Source organism: Salvelinus fontinalis, chromosome 19 (assembly GCF_029448725.1).
Source record: "Salvelinus fontinalis isolate EN_2023a chromosome 19, ASM2944872v1, whole genome shotgun sequence".
NCBI lineage: Eukaryota > Metazoa > Chordata > Actinopteri > Salmoniformes > Salmonidae > Salvelinus > Salvelinus fontinalis.
The window spans coordinates 31,603,309-31,621,575 of NC_074683.1; the positions used below are offsets into that span (position 1 = coordinate 31,603,309).

Consider the following 18,267-nt stretch of genomic DNA (forward strand, 5'->3'; position numbering starts at 1 on the left):
AATAATAATTACAGAGAGTTATTTGATAAAGATTAATCTTCAGTTTAATGATGCCAAAGACACGACAGCGCTCTGGCGTCACCCCAGTTGAGCTGGCACCATTCTCACCCAGAGTCTTCTGTTGCACATATGTTTGTGTCTGTCACTTTTCCTGAGTTTTCCCCGCATTCCCAGCATAAGGTGCTCGTAGATTCAGGTACGACTGGGAATTTCATTGATAGAACGTTAGCTCATAGCTTAGGACCCCCCCATTGTTCCCGTGGATGTGCCCTACCCCGTTCACGCCTTAGATAGTCGACCATTAGGGTCAGAGTTAATTAGGGATGTCAACGCTCCTTTGGGCATGGTGACGCAGGGGGGTCACACAGAGAAAATCAGTCTTTTCCTTATTGACGGGGTACATTTGGTTCTTCACTTCACCCGTCTCCTTGAGTTTCTTTTTTGTGAAGAAGAAGGAGGGAAGTCTGTGTCTGTGTATTGACTACCGGGGTCTAAATCAGATCACGGTGAGGTATAGTTACCCGTTACCGCTCATAGCCACAGCGATAGAGTCAATGCACAGGGCGCTTCTTCACCAAACTAGATCTCAGGAGCGCTTACAATCTGGTGCGTATCCGAGAGGAAGACGAGTGGAAGACAGCTTTCAGTACCACCTCTGGGCACTATGAGTACCTCATCATGCCGTACGGGTTGATGAATGCGCCATCAGTCTTCCAAGCTTTTGTAGACGAGATTTTCAGGAACCTGCACTGGCAGGGTGCAGTGGTGTATATTGATGATATTTTGATATACTCTGCTACACGCGCCGAGCATGTGTCCCAGGTGCGCAAAGTGCTTGGTCGCCTGTTGGAGCATGACCTGTACATCAAGGCTGAGAAATGCCTGTTCTTCCAACAGTCCGTCTCCTTCCTAGGGTATCGCATTTCCACGTCAGGGGTGGAGATGGAGAGTGACCGCATTGCAGCCGTGCGTAATTGGGGTGTCCTGTGCGCTTGCAGTGGACAGCTGAGGCGGACAGGGCTTTCAGTCACCTGAGGGCTTTGTTTACCTCGGCTCCCATGCTGGCCCATCCAGATCCCTCTTTGGTGTTCATTGTGGAGGTGGATGCGTCCGAGGCTGGGATAGAAGCTGTGCTCTCTCAGCGCTCGGGTACGCCACCGAAGCTCCGCCCTTCTGCCTTCTTCTCGAATAAGCTCAGCCCGGCGGAGCGAAACTATGACGTGGGGGACCGGGAGTTGTTGGCTGTCGTCAAGGCCCTGAAGGCATCGAGACATTGGCTTGAGGGGGCTAGACACCCTTTTCTCATCTGGACTGACCACTGCAATCTGGAGTACATCCAAGCGGCAAGGAGACTGAACCCTCGCCAGGCAAGGTGGGCCATGTTTTTCACCCATTTTGTGTTTACCCTTTCTTACAGACCAGGCTCCTAGAACGTTAAGGCAGACACATTGTCCCAGCTGTATGACACAGAGGAGCAGCCCATGGATCCCACTCCCATACTCCCCGCCTCTAGTTTGGTGGCGCCGGTAGTGTGGGAGCTGGACGAGGACATTGAGCGGGCCCGCTCCCCCTCTGTGTCCAGCTGGGCGTCTGTACATTCCGTCTGCTGTCGCGACCGGCTGATCTATTGGGCCCACATGTCACCCTCCTCTGGTCATCCTGGGATCGGTCGGACGGTGCGCTGTCTTAGTGGGAAGTACTGGTGGCCCACTATAGCTAAGGACGTGAGGGTTTATGTTTCCTCCTGCTCATTGTGCGCCCAGTGCAAGGCTCCTAGACACCTGCCCAGAGGTAAGTTACAACCCTTACCCGTTCCACAACAGCCGTGGTCGCACCTGTCGGTGGATTTCCTAACCGATCTTCCACCTTCACAGGGTAACACCACGATCCTGGTCGTTGTGGATCGTTCTTCTAAGTCATGTCGTCTCCTCTCTTTGCCCGGTCTCCCTACGGCCCTACAAACTGAGGAGGCCCTGTTTACACACGTCTTCCGGAACTACGGGGTGCCTGAGGATATAGTGTCTGATCGGGGTCCCTAGTTCACACCAAGGGTCTGGAAGGCGTTCATGGAACGTCTGGGGGTCTCGGTCTGCCTTACCTCAGGTTTTCACCCCGAGAGTAACGGGCAGGTGGAGAGAGTTAACCAGGATGTGGGTAGGTTTCTGAGGTCTTATTGCCAGGACCCACCGGGGGAGTGGGCGGCGTTCGTGCCCTGAGTAGAGATGGCCCAGAACTCGCTCCGCCACTCCTCCACTAACCTTTCTCCCTTCCAGTGTGTTTTGGGGTATCAGCCGGTTCTGGCTCCTTGGCATCAGAGTCAGACCGAGGCTCCTGCGGTGGACGACTGGTTCCGGCGCGCAGAGAAAACATGGGACGCCGCCCATGTTCACCTTCAGCGTGCCGTACTGTACTGTTGGAAGCTGGCTCCGCGGTTTGTAGGGCCATTTAAAGTCGTGAGGAGAGTGAACAAGGTATGTTACAGGTTACAGCTTCTCCCCGATTACCGCATGAACCCCTCGTACCATGTGTCTCCTCAGGCCGGTGGTGGCTGGCCCACTCCAGGTGTTTGAGGTGCGGGAGGTTCCTCCACCCCCTCGTACTCCGTTCATTCCATAGTGGACTCGAGATGTCGGGCGAGGGGCCTTCAGTACCTCGTGGACTGGGAGGGGTATGGTCCGGAGGACAGATGCTGGGTTCCGGTGGAGGACGTGTTGGATCCTCCCATGCTGCGAGATTTCCACCGTCTCCATCCGGATCTCCCTGCGCCTCGCCCTCCGGGTCGTCCCCGAGGTCGGTGCCGACGTGAAGCTGGAGCCACGCGGCAGGGGGGAGGTACTGTCACGACTTCCGCCGAAGTCGGTCCCTCTCCTTGTTTCCCATCATGTCCTTGTCGGAGATTGTTTGATTGTATGTTTGTGTATTATGTGTTGGTGCGCGAAGGGTTCTTGTACCCACTTTTATTTATTTTGTATTTTGGTTTTGGAGTTGTGTTAAGTTTATTAAACAACTTTATACGAAGTTCGATTCTCCTGCGCCTGACTTCCCTGCCACCTACACACACACCATTACATCGCTGCCAAAGGTGCTTCAACAAAGTACTGAGTAAAGGGTCTGAATACCTATGTAAATGTGATATTTCAGTTTTAATTTTTTTATAAATTAGCAAAAATGTATTAGAACCAGTTTTTGCTTCGTCATCAGGGGGTATTGTGTGTAGATGGATGAGGATTTCTTAAAATCCATTGTAGAATAAGGCTGTAACCTAACAAAATGTGGGAAAGTCAAGGGGTTTGAATACTTTCCAAAGGCACTGTATATCAACGAATTGGCGAGGGCGCTAGATTAGTCTGCAGCATCCGGCTTCACCTTACTGTAGGCTTCACCTTACTGTTTGCTGATGATCTGGTGCTTCTGTCCCCAACCAAGGAAGGCCTACAGCAGCACCTAGATCTTCTGCACAGATTCTGTCAGACCTGGGCCCTGACAGTAAATCTCAGTAAGACAAAAATAATGGTGTTCCATGGGCCTCCCGAGTGGTGCAGCGGTCTAAGTAACTGCATTGCAGTGGTATAGGTGTCACTACAGACCCTGGTTCGATCCAAGGCTGTGACGCAGCCAGACGCATGAGGCGGCGCACAATTGTCCCAGCGTCGTCCGAGTTAGTGGAGGGTTTGGCCGGCCAGGATGTCTTTGTCCCATAGTTCTCTAGTGACTCCTTGTAGCGGGCCGGGCGCTTGCACGCTGACTACGGTTGTATGGTGTTTCCTCTGTTTAAAAGTCTGCTGTTTTTCAGTCTCTTGGTCCCAGCTTTGATGCACCTGGTCTGACCTTGCCTTCTGGATGATGCCGGGGTGAACAGGCAGTGGCTCGGGTGGTTGATGTCCTTGATGAACTTTTTGGCCTTCCTGTGACATCGGGTGCTGGAGAGCCTTGCAGTTGCGGGCGGTGCAGTTGCCGTACCAGGTGGTGATACAGCACAACAGGATGCTTTCAATTGTGTATCTGTAAAACTTTGTGAGGGTTTTAGGTGACAAGCCAAATTTCTTTAGCCTCCTGAGGTTGATATCTATTGGGGCAGTAAGCAAATTGAAGTGGGTCTTCAATTGAAGAACAAACACCAATGTGAATACCACCCATATTTATGTTTATTTATTTTCCCTTTTGTATTTGAACTATTTGCACATCGTTACAACACATGTATCATTTATTTATATGTTTATTTAGCCACAATATGACATTTCAAATGTCTCTATTCTTTTGGAACTTTTGAGTGTAATGTTTACTGTACATTCTTTATTGTTTATTTCACATTTGTTTATTCTCTATTTCACTAGCTTTGCAATGTAAACATGTTTCCCATGCCAATAAAGCCATTAGAGAGAGAGAGAGAGAGAGAGAGAGAGAGAGAGAGAGAGAGAGAGAGAGAGAGAGAGAGAGAGAGAGAGAGAGAGAGAGAGAGAGAGAGAGAGAGAGAGAGAGAGAGAGAGAGAGAGAGAGAGAGAGAGAGAGAGAGAGAGAGAGAGAGAGAGAGAGAGAGAGAGAGAGAGAGAGAGAGAGAGAGAGAGAGAGAGAGAGAGAGAGAGAGAGAGAGAGAGATGCATTAGTGACTGGCCAGAGAGAGTGTCACCTTCAAAGAGACCTTTCATCTGGGCCAGGACAAAGGTGTTGACAGGGGCTTTCATCTGTCCCCAAAAAACAGCTGCGGTGCAAACATCACACCGGTGTGTGTGTGTGTGTGTTCCACTGACAAGGCTGGTGACACCAATGTCAAACAGCTGTCTCTCCTGGTCGTTACGGTGAACTGTACTAACGCTCAGTGATGCACAACACAAGCATGCCAGCACTCCAGGGAATTCTGTAGCTACAGCACCGATCTGGGTACATTTAACAAAACAGTTGCACGTCAATATTAGACATTAATATCCTTTATTAACCTAACCGCATGAGGCTTGACAAATTTGTGACACTGTTTTATGCATGTGGGTTTAGTTGGAGTGTCACGTTCCTGACCTGTTTTCTGTTATTTTTGTATGTGTTTAGTTTGTCAGGACGTGAGTTGGGGTGGGCATTCTATGTTTTGTGTTTCTATGTTTAGGTCGTTTGTAATTAGCCTTATATGGTTCTCAATCAGGGACAGGTGTTTGACGTTTTCCTCTGATTGAGAACCATATAAAGCACAGGTGTCAAACTCATTCCATGGAGGGCCGAGTGTCTGCGGGTTTTCGCTCCACCCTTGTACTTGATTGATGAATTAACATCACTAATTAGTTAGGAACTCCCCACACCTGGTTGTCTAGGGCTTTATTGAAAGGAAAGACCAAAAACCTGCAGACACAAGGCCCTCCGTGGAATGAGTTTGACACCCCTGATATAAAGGTAGGCTGTTCACACTGTTTGTTTGTGGGTGGTTGTCTTCCGTGTCTGTGTATGTTGCACCACACGGGACTGTTTCGGTTTGTTCGTTCGTTTGTTGTAGTCTGTACCTGTTCGTGCGTTCTTCGTGTTATATGTAAGTTCTCATAGTTCAGGTCTGTCTACGTTCGTTTGTTATTTTGTAGTTTGTTGAAGTGTTTTCGGTGTTCGTCTTTACTTTAATAAACATCATTATGTCAAACTATCACGCTGCTCTTTGGTCCAATCCCTACTCCTCCTCTTCTTCAGAAGAGGAGGAGGACAACCGTTACATGGAGAAAGTGTATCAACAACAATTAGGCCAAATGAGGATCTGCTTTGACAGGAACAATGAGAGAGACCTCACTCTTAATCAACACAAAACAACTAATTGCATTCTCTAAACAAATCACTCACCTTCAATCTGCCACTTGTTTAAAAGCCTGGTGGTGACTAAAGCTGTTGCCATGGTGCTTGGAGAATTTTTCTGTGTCTATATTAACTTATGCTATACAGACAGACTAAATGAGGCCTGTCTTCAGCTGTACACATTGAGATATGTATCCAAAATGTCCTGATAAATGTGCCTTTGTAAGTGTTGCATGTATGGCCAACAATGGAGGCGTTATACAATAGAAGAGAAAGAAGAAAAAAAGCTACCCTGGCTGTCATGACACACTGGCATGTGTTGATGATAAATGATGTAATGAGGCCCAGCTGATGAAAGTAAAGTATGGCTCAATTTCAGCCACGACTATCATGTGTTCCTAAACCCAACCCACATGTAAACTAAGTTAATAAACATGATGAGTAAATCTGTGTACTCTTCAAGCTCCCATGTAACCTTTATTTAAATAGGCAAGTAAGAACAATTTAACTAGGCAAGTCAGTTAAGAACAAATTCTTATTTACAACGACGCCTGCACTGGCCAACTGCACACCCCCCTATGGGACTCCCAATCATGGCCGGTTGACACAGCCTAGATTTGAACCAGGGTGTCTGTAGTGACTCCTCTAGCACTGAGATGCAGTGTCTTAGACCGCTGTGCCACTCGGGAGCCCTCCTATCCATGTAAGGATATGAGGGTTGTCCCTGTAACCATCCAGGCTGTGTCCCATGTGGCACCCCTATTCTGTGCACTGCTTTTGGCCAGGGCCCATAGGGCTCTGGAGTAGTACACTATATAGGGACTAAACTGTTATGTGATTGTCTGCCAAGCATCACGTGTCCATGAAAGTTTGACGCATGGAACGAAAAATTCCAAAAGTCATAATAAAAGTCGAATAAACTGGTCAAACTCAGTTGAAAATCCATCTTTAGGATGTTTTTCTCATATGTATCCAATAACGTCCCAGACGGAGCATTTCTTCGTGTCTACCTAACGCATTGCAGAAAATTATATGGTGATCCCAGGTGCGCAGCAAAATACTGCCAATATGGCTGACCTGTCACTCCAAAAGCTCTCATTCGGTCCCACATCAGGCTAGACAACTCATTCAACGTTCTACTGCTTGTTGACATTTAGTGGAAGGCGTATGAAGTGCATACATATCCATAAATACAAGGCAATTGAATAGGAGCAGCCCTTCACAGAGACCCATTTCAGAATTTTCACTTCCTGCTTGGAAGTTTGCCTGCCAAATGAGTTCTGTTTTACTCACAGATATAATTCAAACAGTTTTAGAAACTTCAGGGTGTTTTCTATCCAATAGTAATACTAATATGCATATCATATGATCTAGAACAGAGTACGAGCTGTATGCATGCTGTATGCTCTACTAAAGTTATTTTTTTTTAAATCTAACACAGCGGTTGCATTAAGAAGCAGTGTATCTTTCATTTGCTGTACAACATGTATTTTTTAGTAAAGTTTATGATGAGTTCTTTGATTAGATTAGGTGACTGTCCAAAATATCTCCGAAGATTTTGGTGAATTGTTGCTACGTATTAACAATGTATAACCACGATTTGCAGCTCTAAATATGCACATTTTCGAACAAAACAAAAATGTATTGTATAACATGATGTTATAAGACTGTCATGTGATGAAGTTGTCCAAAGGTTAGTGATTAATTTTATCTCTATTTGTCGGTTTTGTGAAAGCTATCTTTACGGTGAATAAATGGCGTTGTGTGTTTGGCTATTGTGGTGAGCTAATAGAAATATATATTGTGTTTTCGCTGTAAAACACTTAAAAAATCTGAAATATTGGCTGGATCCACAAGATGTTTATCTTTCATTTGCTGTACACCATGTATTTTTCATAAATGTTTTATGAGTATTTATGTATTTCACGTTGCTCTCTGTGATTATTCTGGCTGCTTGGTGCTATTTGTGATGGTGGCTGCAATGTAAAACTACGATTTATACCTCAAATATGCACATTTTCGAACAAAACATAAATGTATTGTATAACATGATGTTATAAGACTGTCATCTGATGAAGTTGTTCAAGGTTAGTGATTAATTTTATCTCTATTTCTGGGTTTTGTGAAAGCTACCTATGCGGTGGATACATGGTGAAAACATTGTGAAAACATGGCGTTGTGTGTTTGGCTATTGTGGTTAGCTAATATAAATACATATTGTGTTTTCGCTGTAAAACATTTAAAAAATCGGAAATGATGGCTGGATTCACAAGATGTTTATCTTTAATTTGCTGTATTGGACTTGTGATTTCATGAAATTATATTATATGATATCCCTGTCCCGTTAGGCTAGGCTATGCTAGTCAGCTTTTTTGATGAGGAGGATCCCGGATCCGGGAGAGAGAAGCGGTAGACGTTAATTTTATCTCTATTTGTGGGTTTTATGAAAGCTATCTTTGCAGTGAAAAAATGGCGTTGTGTTTTGGGCTATTGTGATGAGCTAACATAAATATATGTTGTGTTTTCGCTGTAAAACATTAAAAAAATCGGACATGTTGGCTGGATTCACAAGATGTTTATCTTTCATTTACTGTACAACATGTATTTTTCATAAATGTTTTCTGATGAGTATTACTGTATTTCATGTTGCTCTCTGTAATTATTCTGGCTGTTTTGGTGCCATTTGTGACTATGGCTGCAAGGTAAAACCAGGATTTATAGCTATAAATATGCACATTTTCGAACAAAACATAAATGTATTGTATAACATGATGTCATAAGACTGTCATCTGATGAAGTTGTTCAAATGTTAGTGATTAATTTTATCTCTATTTGTGGGTTTTGTGAAAGCTATCTTTGCGGTGAAAAAATGGCATTGTGTGTTGCGCTATTGTGGTGAGCTAACATAAATATATGTTGTGTTTTCGCTGTAAAACATTTTAAAATCGGACATGTTGGCTGGATTCACAAGATGTTTATCTTTCATTTGCTGTATTGGACTTGTGATTTCATTAAATTATATTATATGATATTCCCTGTGGCGCTAGGCTAGGCTATGCTAGTCAGCGTTTCTGATGAGGAGGATCCCGGATCCGGGAGGGTGATTCGGTAGAGGTTTTAAATGACAATAAAACAGCATATGAACAAATGACTGTTCCTCTCTATCCTACTACCTCATACACACCATCACCAGTTTCTTCACTGATCTAGTTATGACAGACAGTGCAACTTATCACAACTAATTAAACAACTACCACTAGCACTATTCAGTGATAATGGCATTACATCATGTTAACTGAACTTCCACTGTCCTGATACCATGTCTATTATCTGCTAGCCTGTCACTGTAGTCTGCCTCTCTTCCTACAATGGGAGAGAGAGAGAACTTTTGTGAGTGTAATATTTACTGTTCATTTTTATTGTTTAGGCACCTAAAGACTCTCAGACCATGAGAAACTAGATTCTCATGGTCTGAGTTAGTTCTGGTTGGTAAGATTCTGAATTAGTCTTACCAACCATGAGTCTATAGTGATGAATGAATCTTACACCACCATGGGTCTATAGTAATGAATTAGTCTTACCCCACCATGGATCTATAGTAATGAATTAGTCTTACCCCACCATGGGTCTATAGTAATGAATTAGTCTTACCCCACCATGGGTCTATAGTAATGAATTAGTCTTACCCCACCATGGGTCTATAGTAATGAATTAGTCTTACCAACCATGGGTCTATAGTAATGAATTAGTCTTACCCCACCATGGGTCTATAGTAATGAATTAGTCTTACCCCACCATGGGTCTATAGTAATGAATTAGTCTTACCCCACCATGAGTCTATAGTAATGAATTAGTCTTAGCCCACCATGAGTCTATAGTAATGAATTAGTCTTACCCCACCATGGATCTATAGTAATGAATTAGTCTTACCACACCATGAGTCTATAGTAATGAATTAGTCTTACCACACCATGAGTCTATAGTAATGAATTAGTCTTAGCCCACCATGGGTCTATAGTATTGAATTAGTCTTACCACACCATGAGTCTATAGTAATGAATTAGTTTTAGCCCACCATGGATCTATAGTAATGAATTAGTCTTACCACACCATGAGTCTATAGTAATGAATTAGTCTTACCACACCATGAGTCTATAGTAATGAATTAGTCTTACCAACCATGAGTCTATAGTATTGAATTAGTCTTACCACACCATGAGTCTATAGTAATGAATTAGTCTTACCCCACCATGAGTCTATAGTAATGAATTAGTTTTACCCCACCATGGGTCTATAGTGATGAATTAGTCTTACCCCACCATGGGTCTATAGTGATGAGGATGAGTCTTACCCCACCATGAGTCTATAGTAATGAATTAGTCTTACCACACCATGGGTCTATAGTAATGAATTAGTCTTACCCCACCATGGATCTATAGTAATGAATTAGTCTTACCCCACCATGGGTCTATAGTAATGAATTAGTCTTACCCCACCATGGGTCTATAGTAATGAATTAGTCTTACCCCACCATGGGTCTATAGTAATGAATTAGTCTTACCCCACCATGAGTCTATAGTAATGAATTAGTCTTACCCCACCATGGATCTATAGTAATGAATTAGTCTTACCCCACCATGGGTCTATAGTAATGAATTAGTCTTACCCCACCATGGGTCTATAGTAATGAATTAGTCTTACCCCACCATGGGTCTATAGTAATGAATTAGTCTTACCCCACCATGGGTCTATGGTAATGAATTAATCTTACCCCACCATGGGTCTATAGTAATGAATTAGTCTTACCCCACCATGGGTCTATGGTAATGAATTAGTCTTACCCCACCATGGGTCTATAGTAATGAATTAGTCTTACCAACCATGGGTCTATAGTGATGAATTAGTCTTACCCTACCATGGGTCTATAGTGATGAGGATGAGTCTTACCACACCATGAGTCTATAGTAATGAATTAGTCTTACCCCACCATGGGTCTATAGTAATGAATTAGTCTTACCCCACCATGGGTCTATAGTAATGAATTAGTCTTAACCCACCATGGGTCTATAGTAATGAATTAGTCTTACCCCACCATGAGTCTATAGTAATTAATTAGTCTTACCCCACCATGGGTCTATAGTAATGAATTAGTCTTACCCCACCATGGGTCTATAGTAATGAATTAGTATTACCCCACCATGGGTCTATAGTAATTAATTAGTATTACCCCACCATGGGTCTATAGTAATTAATTAGTCTTACCCCACCATGGGTCCCCCTCGGTCGAGACTGTACACCTGCCTGGGGTTCAGCAGGTACTGGAACTTTCTCAATACCCTGTAGAAGACATATATATACATATAGACCATATGACAGCTGTGTTAGAGTTGCTGCACATACACACAAGCTGACATACTCAAACTATGTGCAAAATGGAGCCAGAAGAGAGAGAGAGAGAGCCAGAGAGAGAGAGCAAGCACAAGAGAGACGGAAAGAGAGAAAGAGAGAGAGAGTGAGCCAGAGAGAGAGAGAGAGTGAGCCAGATAGAGAGAGAGGGAATGAGAGATAACTAATACTTCATGCATACAAAGACAGACATAGAATGTAAAGTAGCAACATTTAATTACAAGTTTTACTTAAAAACACAGTTAACATGGTGTCCACAGTAAATGTGATTTTGCTCTAAATTTGTAATTATCTCTACAGCTTACTGTGCCCATTGACATAGCAGTTTCCTGTAACATTGACAAGCAGGAGCTGCATCGGAGATCTATTATATTGAAGGCTCCACATTGACCTTGCACTGGTAATTGCGTCAGTAGCTTCCAATACCCACACTGCACTTTGGTCAGAGTGTGAAAAGCAGTGGCAAAAGACAACAGAAAACCGACAGCTAGGTTAGAATGCATCACCACGAACAAAACATTTGGCTTAGAATGCAACTCATTCTATATGGTGTGTCAGATACAGTTTCCTATGATACTGTTATGAATGTGTCATGAAGAAAACTTAAATTTAAGTTTTACGAAGTTCATTCAGAAGGAAAAATGTGTATAAATATACTACTTAACATAAGAGTACCGTGTGACATTTAAAATGCTGTAAAACAGTCATTAAACTGCCTGAAAGCCTCATTCACAAAAACAGGACCAATCAGTGACTCAACACCAACCCTTTTATTTCCTTATTGACATCAAAGGGAGCAGAAATAGGCTTTGTTTTGGTACTCAGAGATTAAATGCATCTTTTTTTTTAGGAGAACATGTCTAATAATAGAGAATAATTTCCCTTTTAAGTGGTATTTAAGACTGTGTTGCTATGGTGATGGAGTTTCTGAAGCCAACAAAGCAGGCCTCCTGGTGCTGTGAAATGCATGGTGGGAGGAGAGAGGAGAGAATGCTGAAACAGTGAACACATTCATTTTCATTAACAACTGCTTTTAGGACACTGTGTCAGAACAGCCAATGGACCATCATTATTTCCAAAATGTTAAATCCTCTGTAATTATCAAGGCCTAAAACTTATAGAATTTAATCTCCAAAGACCAGGCAGTTATTGTTGTTAGCTTAAGCTATGCTAGCTTCACATTACTTTGATTCTATGATGAACAGTCAGCCAAAGTCTTTATAATACTTTGTCAGTAGCATTACAGGACTGTATGAAACATACACTACATGGCCAAAAGTACGTGGATTTGGCTATTTCAGCCACAGCTGTTGCTGACAGGTGTATAAAATTGAGCACGCAGCCATGCAATCTCTATAGACAAACATTGGCAGTAGAATAGGCTCTACTGAAGAGCTCAGTGACTTTCAACGTGGCCACCTTTAGGATGCCACCTTTCCAACAAGTCAGCTTGTCAGATTTCTGCCCTGCTAAAGCTGCCTTGTTCAACTGTAAGTGCTGTTATTGTGAAGTGGAAGCATCTAGGAGCAACAACGTCTCAGCCACGAAGTGGTAGGCCACACAATCTCACAGAATGGGACCGCCAAGTGCTGAAGGCCCCAGCGCGTAAAAATTGTCTGTCCTCAGTTGCAACACTCACTACCGAGTTCCAAACTGCCTCTGGAAGCAATGTCAGCAAAATAACTGTTCGTCAGGAGCTTCGTGAAAAGGGTTTCCATCGCTGAGCAGCCGCACACAAGCCTAAGATCAGCATGCGAAATGCCAAGCATTGACTGGAGCGGATTAAAGCTAGCCGCCATTGGACTCTGGAGCAGTGGAATCGCGTTCTCTGGAGTGATGAATCACGCTTCACCATCTGGCAGTCCAACGGATGAATCTGGGTTTGGCGGATGCCAGGAGAATGCTGCCTGCCCGAAAGCATAGTGCCAACTGTAAAGTTTGTTGGAGGAGGAATAATGGTCTGAGGCTATTTTTCATGGTTCGGGCCCCTTAGTTCCAGTGAAGGGACATCTTAATGCTACAGAATACAATGACATTCTAGATGATTCTGTGCTTCCAACTTTGTGGCAACAGTTTGGGGAAGGTCCTTTCCTCTTTCAGCATTAAAATGCCCCCGTACACAAAGCGAGGTCCATACAGAAATGGTTTGTCAAGATTGGTGTGGAAGAACTTGACTGGCCTGCACAGAGACTTGACCTCAACCCCATCAAACACCTTTGGGATAAATTGGAATGTTAACTGCGAGCCAGGCCTATTCGCCCAACATCAGTGCCCGACCTCACTAATGCTCTTGAGGCTGAATGGAAGCAGGTGTCCACATACTAGTGTATATTGCAGGAGTGTTTCAATCCATTAATAATATCAGACACTGTGACTTACCGCTCCCCCTGTCTCCCTCCACTCTTCGGGTTGACCAGGACCAGGAGGGGATGTGTACCTGGGAGAGGAGTGATCTGAACAGGAGATCAGAGACAGGATAATGAGATACTGTAGAGTAGTGTATACCCATGCAAACACAGCACACACTTTAACCTGCCATCAGCAAACACAACATACTCCAAGGCTTTAACCACTGAAGATGCTCTGGGCTTGATTTACTCACCTGCAGTGCTTGTCCGTCTCCTGTGAATTTCAAGCTCTGACTCATGTTGTCAGGGCTGCTGTTGGGCGGGGAGTCCCCTTCACCCCGCTTCACAACAGAATGACGGTCCTGCAGACAGACAGATGGACAGATAGACGGACGGACAGACGTACGGACAGACAGACAGAAGGATGGACGGACAGACAGACATAGACAAAGATACATTTGTTTATGAATTTATGAATTGTTACAGAGAAATGGGGCAAGTGTATACCTTTATGGACCTATAATTATATCTCAAGGGGGTGTTAGTGTTTTTCAGTATTGAAAGTATTGGAGAAATAATAAGGAGATTCAGAGTGTGATTGATTTCATGTGATCTCACCAGGACGACAGGGCAGATGTAGGAGGGGAGTAGAGTGTGGTCTCTAAGGGCTCCTCCATCACACTCCGGCTTCATGTTGGACGCACACTTATTGTGGAGCTGATCAGGAAGGAAGATTTTTATTTATTTTATTTAACCTTTATTTAAGATAAGGAGAATGGAGGGAAGAAAGGAGCGGAGGAAAATGAGAGGAGGAGAAGGAGAGTGGAAAGGAATACCAAAAGATATATTCACACAAGTCATTTGACACAGTGGCAGATGTTATTCAAAACACTTCACTCAAAAGCCCCATAAATGCTTGAAGCTAATAATACATAAACTGCTATAGGAATATATCCTTTTTCCCCTGGTTCATGCCAAAGTCTGATTCATGTAAAGAGTACAGTAGCTGCTTAAAAGACTGAGAATGAATGCCTGCAGTGATGCTAAAGGGATGAGAACATCACTAAGCTAAATTGACAATCCTAACATGCTCTTTGAACTCCACTTAAGGGTGGTTTGATGAATCACAGTTTGAGTGTTCATTATATATTATTTAACATTTAAAGGTAAATGGTGACATCTAGAGGATATCTCAGGTAAAGTAAAAATGTGAAAAATAATAGGTTGATTACAAACTATCGCTGTGAATTTCTTCAGGACCATTTATGTTTTTTATTTTATTTAGCCTTTATTTAACTAGGCAAGTCAGCTAGGCAAGACCATTTTTATTAGCAGAAGACTTTTGAAGCACTTGATACTAGCGAAGGCACTTGACATGAGGCACTAATGAACCAAAACATTGTAACTATATCAGGAGTTCTCCAGTACAGGGAGGTGTGTACTACTCACAGTGATCTGACACCACACACAGTGTAGGCCCGTTAATCCCTGGTAGCACTTGATACTTCTGTGACAGCGGTCACACTTAGTGGGAGAGTTTCCCTCCATCCAGACATGCTGCATGGCCTGGAGAGAGGCAGGAATGGAGAGAGGCAGGAAAGGAGAGAGGCAGGAAGGAAGAGAGGGAGAGGCAGGAAGGAAGAGAAGCAGGAAGGGAGAGAGGCAGGAAGGGAGAGAGGGAGAGGCAGGAAGGGAGAGAGGCAGGAAGGAAGAGAGGGAGAGGCAGGAAGGAAGAGAAGCAGGAAGGGAGAGAGGCAGGAAGGGAGAGAGGCAGGAAGGGAGAGAGGCAAGAAGGGAGAGAGGCAAGAAGGGAGAGAGGCAGGAAGGGAGAGAGGCAGGAAGGGAGAGAGGCAAGAAGGGAGAGAGGCAGGAAGGGAGAGAGGCAGGAAGGGAGAGAGGCAGGAAGGGAGAGAGGCAGGTAGGGAGAGAGGCAGGAAGGGAGAGAGGCAGGAAGGGAGAGAGAGAGAGAGAGACAGAGAGAGAGAGAGAGAGAGAGAGAGAGAGAGAGAGAGAGAGAGAGAGAGAGAGAGAGAGAGAGAGAGAGAGAGAGAGGGGAAGGGAGAGAGAGAGGGAGGAAGGGAGAGAGAGAGGGAGGAGGGGAGAGAGAGACAACAATCATGATTTAAAGGAAGTTACAACATTAATCCAGTGCTAAACATGCTATATTTTGTGCCAGATATTTACAAAAATAAGAGACCATCTAAAAGGCATCTTCTGTTATTGAACCAGACTTGAAAAAGTGAAGTGGAGCTGAAACAGAGTAGAATTCCATCTGGAGAGAAAAAGAAGGTCTTAGAGGGACAACTCCAAGTCTGCGAGATCATTCCAGAAGGTGTCTAATTACATTAGGGGTTAAATATAGAGACGCAGTTAACAACATTAGTAGCACTGCATGATCTCTCTGCACCCATGAGCCTGTGTGTGTGTGTGTGTGTGTGTGTGTGTGTGTGTGTGTGTGTGTGTGTGAGAGAGAGAGAGAGAGAGAGAGAGAGAGAGAGAGAGAGAGAGAGAGAGAGAGAGAGAGAGAGAGAGAGAGAGAGAGAGAGAGAGAGAGAGAGAGAGAGAGAGAGAGAGAGAGAGAATCCCTGCTCCCATGACCCTTCTGCTCCTGACGATTCAGGTTGCTCAGCAACATTAGTCAGATGTTGCTGAGACACTAGAGGTCCTCACAAGGGTTGTAAAACAAGTGGGAAAAAAGTGGGGACATTTCGCCAGTCCTCACAAGGAAAAAGGCTATTTTAGGCTTAGGGGTTAGGTTTAGGGCTGCAATTAGGGTTAGGAATTAAGGTTTAGTGAAAATAGGATTCTGAATGGGACTCAACTGTTTGGTCCCCACAAGAATAGTAAAATAAAATAAACGTGTGCGTGTAACGGATGTGAAATGGCTAGCTAGTTAGCGGGTACGCGCTACTAGGGTTTCAATCAGTTACGTCACTTGCTCTGAAACCTAGAAGTAGTGTTGCACCTTGCTCTGCAAGGGCAGCGGCTTTTGTGGAGCGATGGGTAACGACACTTCGTGGGTGTCAGTTGTTGATGTGTGCAGAGGGTCCCTGGTTCGCGCCCGTGTCGGGGCGAGGGGACGACGTAAAGTTATACTGTTAGATTGATGCTGTTGACCCGGATCACTGGTTGCTGCGGAAAAGGAGGAGGTTGAAAGGGGGGTGAGTGTAACGGATGTGAAATGGCTAGCTAGTTAGCGGGTACGCGCTACTAGCGTTTCAATCAGTTACGTCACTTGCTCTGAAACCTAGAAGTAGTGTTGCACCTTGCTCTGCAAGGGCCGTGGCTTTTGTGGAGCGATGGGTAACGACGCTTCGTGGGTGACTGTTGTTGATGTGTGCAGAGGGTCCCTGGTTCGCGCCTGTGTCGGGGCGAGGGGATGGTTTAAAGTTATACTGTTACATGTGTGTGCTGGTGTGTTTTTGTGTGTGTTTTGTGTGTGTAGTTGTGTACTCACATTGGTGTGTCTGCGGGACTTGGCGTAGGTGCTGATGCATGCAGAAATGTCTTTGGACACACAGCGTTCATGGACTGTGTACTTGCATACTGAAACACAGAGGTTCAGAGAGAGACAGTTCACCAGTGGATGAACAATGAGTAGCAACACCAACCCTTTCATTGAATCATGTAATAAAATGACCAAGCGATAGCATTATCCTTGATAATAGATCATTAATAAGTAATGCAATCATGTTTATTATTCACAGAATATAAACATCTGGTTGAAAGAGAGAGAGAAGAACTGAAAGGCAGGAAGAGAGAAACAGAGAATGGAGCTGTGAAGGCCAAACAGGGACACAAAGAGGGACTTAAAGGGATACTTCGGTAATTTTGGCAATGAGGCCCTTTATCTACTTCCCCGGAGTCTCTCAGTGCCTTTTGAAGGTACAGTTGAAGTCGGAAGTTTACATACACTTAGGTTGGAGTCATTAAAACTCGTTTTTCAACCACTCCACAAATTTCTTGTTAACAAACTATAGTTTTGGCAAGTCGGTTAGGACATCTACTTTGTGCATGACACAAGTAAATTTTCCAACAATTGTTTACGTACAGATTATTTCACTTATAATTCACTGTATCACAATTCCAGTTTACATACACTAAATTGACTGTGCCTTTAAACAGCTTGGAAAATTCCAGAAAATTATGTCATGGCTTTAGAAGCTTCTGATAGAAGCTAATTGACATCATTTGAGTGAATTTGAGGTGAACCTGTGGATGTATTTCAAGGCCTACCTTCAAACTCAGTGCCTCTTCGCTTGACATCATGGGAAAATCAAAAGAAATCAGCCAAGATCTCAGAAAATAAATTGTAGACCTCCACAAGTCTGGTTCATCCTTGGGAGCAATTTCCAAACACCTGAAGGTACCACGTTCATCTGTACAAACAATAATACGCAAGTATAAACACCATGGGACCACGCAGCCGTCATACCGCTCAGGAAGGAGACGCGTTCTGCCTCCTAGAGATTAAGGTACTTTGGTGCGAAAAGTGCAAATCAATCCCAGAACAACAGCAAAGGACCTTGTGAAGATGCTGGAGGAAACAGGTACAAAAGTATCTATATCCACAGTAAAACGAGTCCTATATTAACATAACCTGAAAGGCCGCTCAGCAAGGAAGAAGCCACTGCTCCAAAACTGCAATAAAAAAGCCAGACTACGGTTTGCAACTGCACATGGGGACAAAGATTGTACTTTTTGGAGAAATGTCCTCTGGTCTGATGAAACAAAAATAGAACTGTTTGGCCAT

General features: G+C 44.0%; 1 protein-coding gene across 6 annotated transcripts in view; it reads right to left on the bottom strand.

The window, feature by feature from the left end:
- Nucleotides 1–18,267, bottom strand: part of LOC129816610 (diacylglycerol kinase beta-like) — a 158,547-nt gene that overhangs the window by 71,213 nt on the left and 69,067 nt on the right. For all 6 annotated transcript variants that reach the window (XR_008753582.1, XM_055871305.1, XM_055871306.1 and 3 more), the window contains 6 exons: nucleotides 16,972–17,060; nucleotides 14,964–15,080; nucleotides 14,133–14,231; nucleotides 13,769–13,876; nucleotides 13,546–13,619; nucleotides 11,023–11,097 (listed from right to left, as the gene is read on the bottom strand). Coding sequence is in view for 5 of the 6 variants with exons in the window: in XM_055871305.1 (XP_055727280.1) it covers nucleotides 11,023–11,097; nucleotides 13,546–13,619; nucleotides 13,769–13,876; nucleotides 14,133–14,231; nucleotides 14,964–15,080; nucleotides 16,972–17,060 (562 nt within the window). In the remaining variant the exon portion in view is untranslated. The remainder of the gene's footprint in view (nucleotides 1–11,022; nucleotides 11,098–13,545; nucleotides 13,620–13,768; nucleotides 13,877–14,132; nucleotides 14,232–14,963; nucleotides 15,081–16,971; nucleotides 17,061–18,267) is intronic.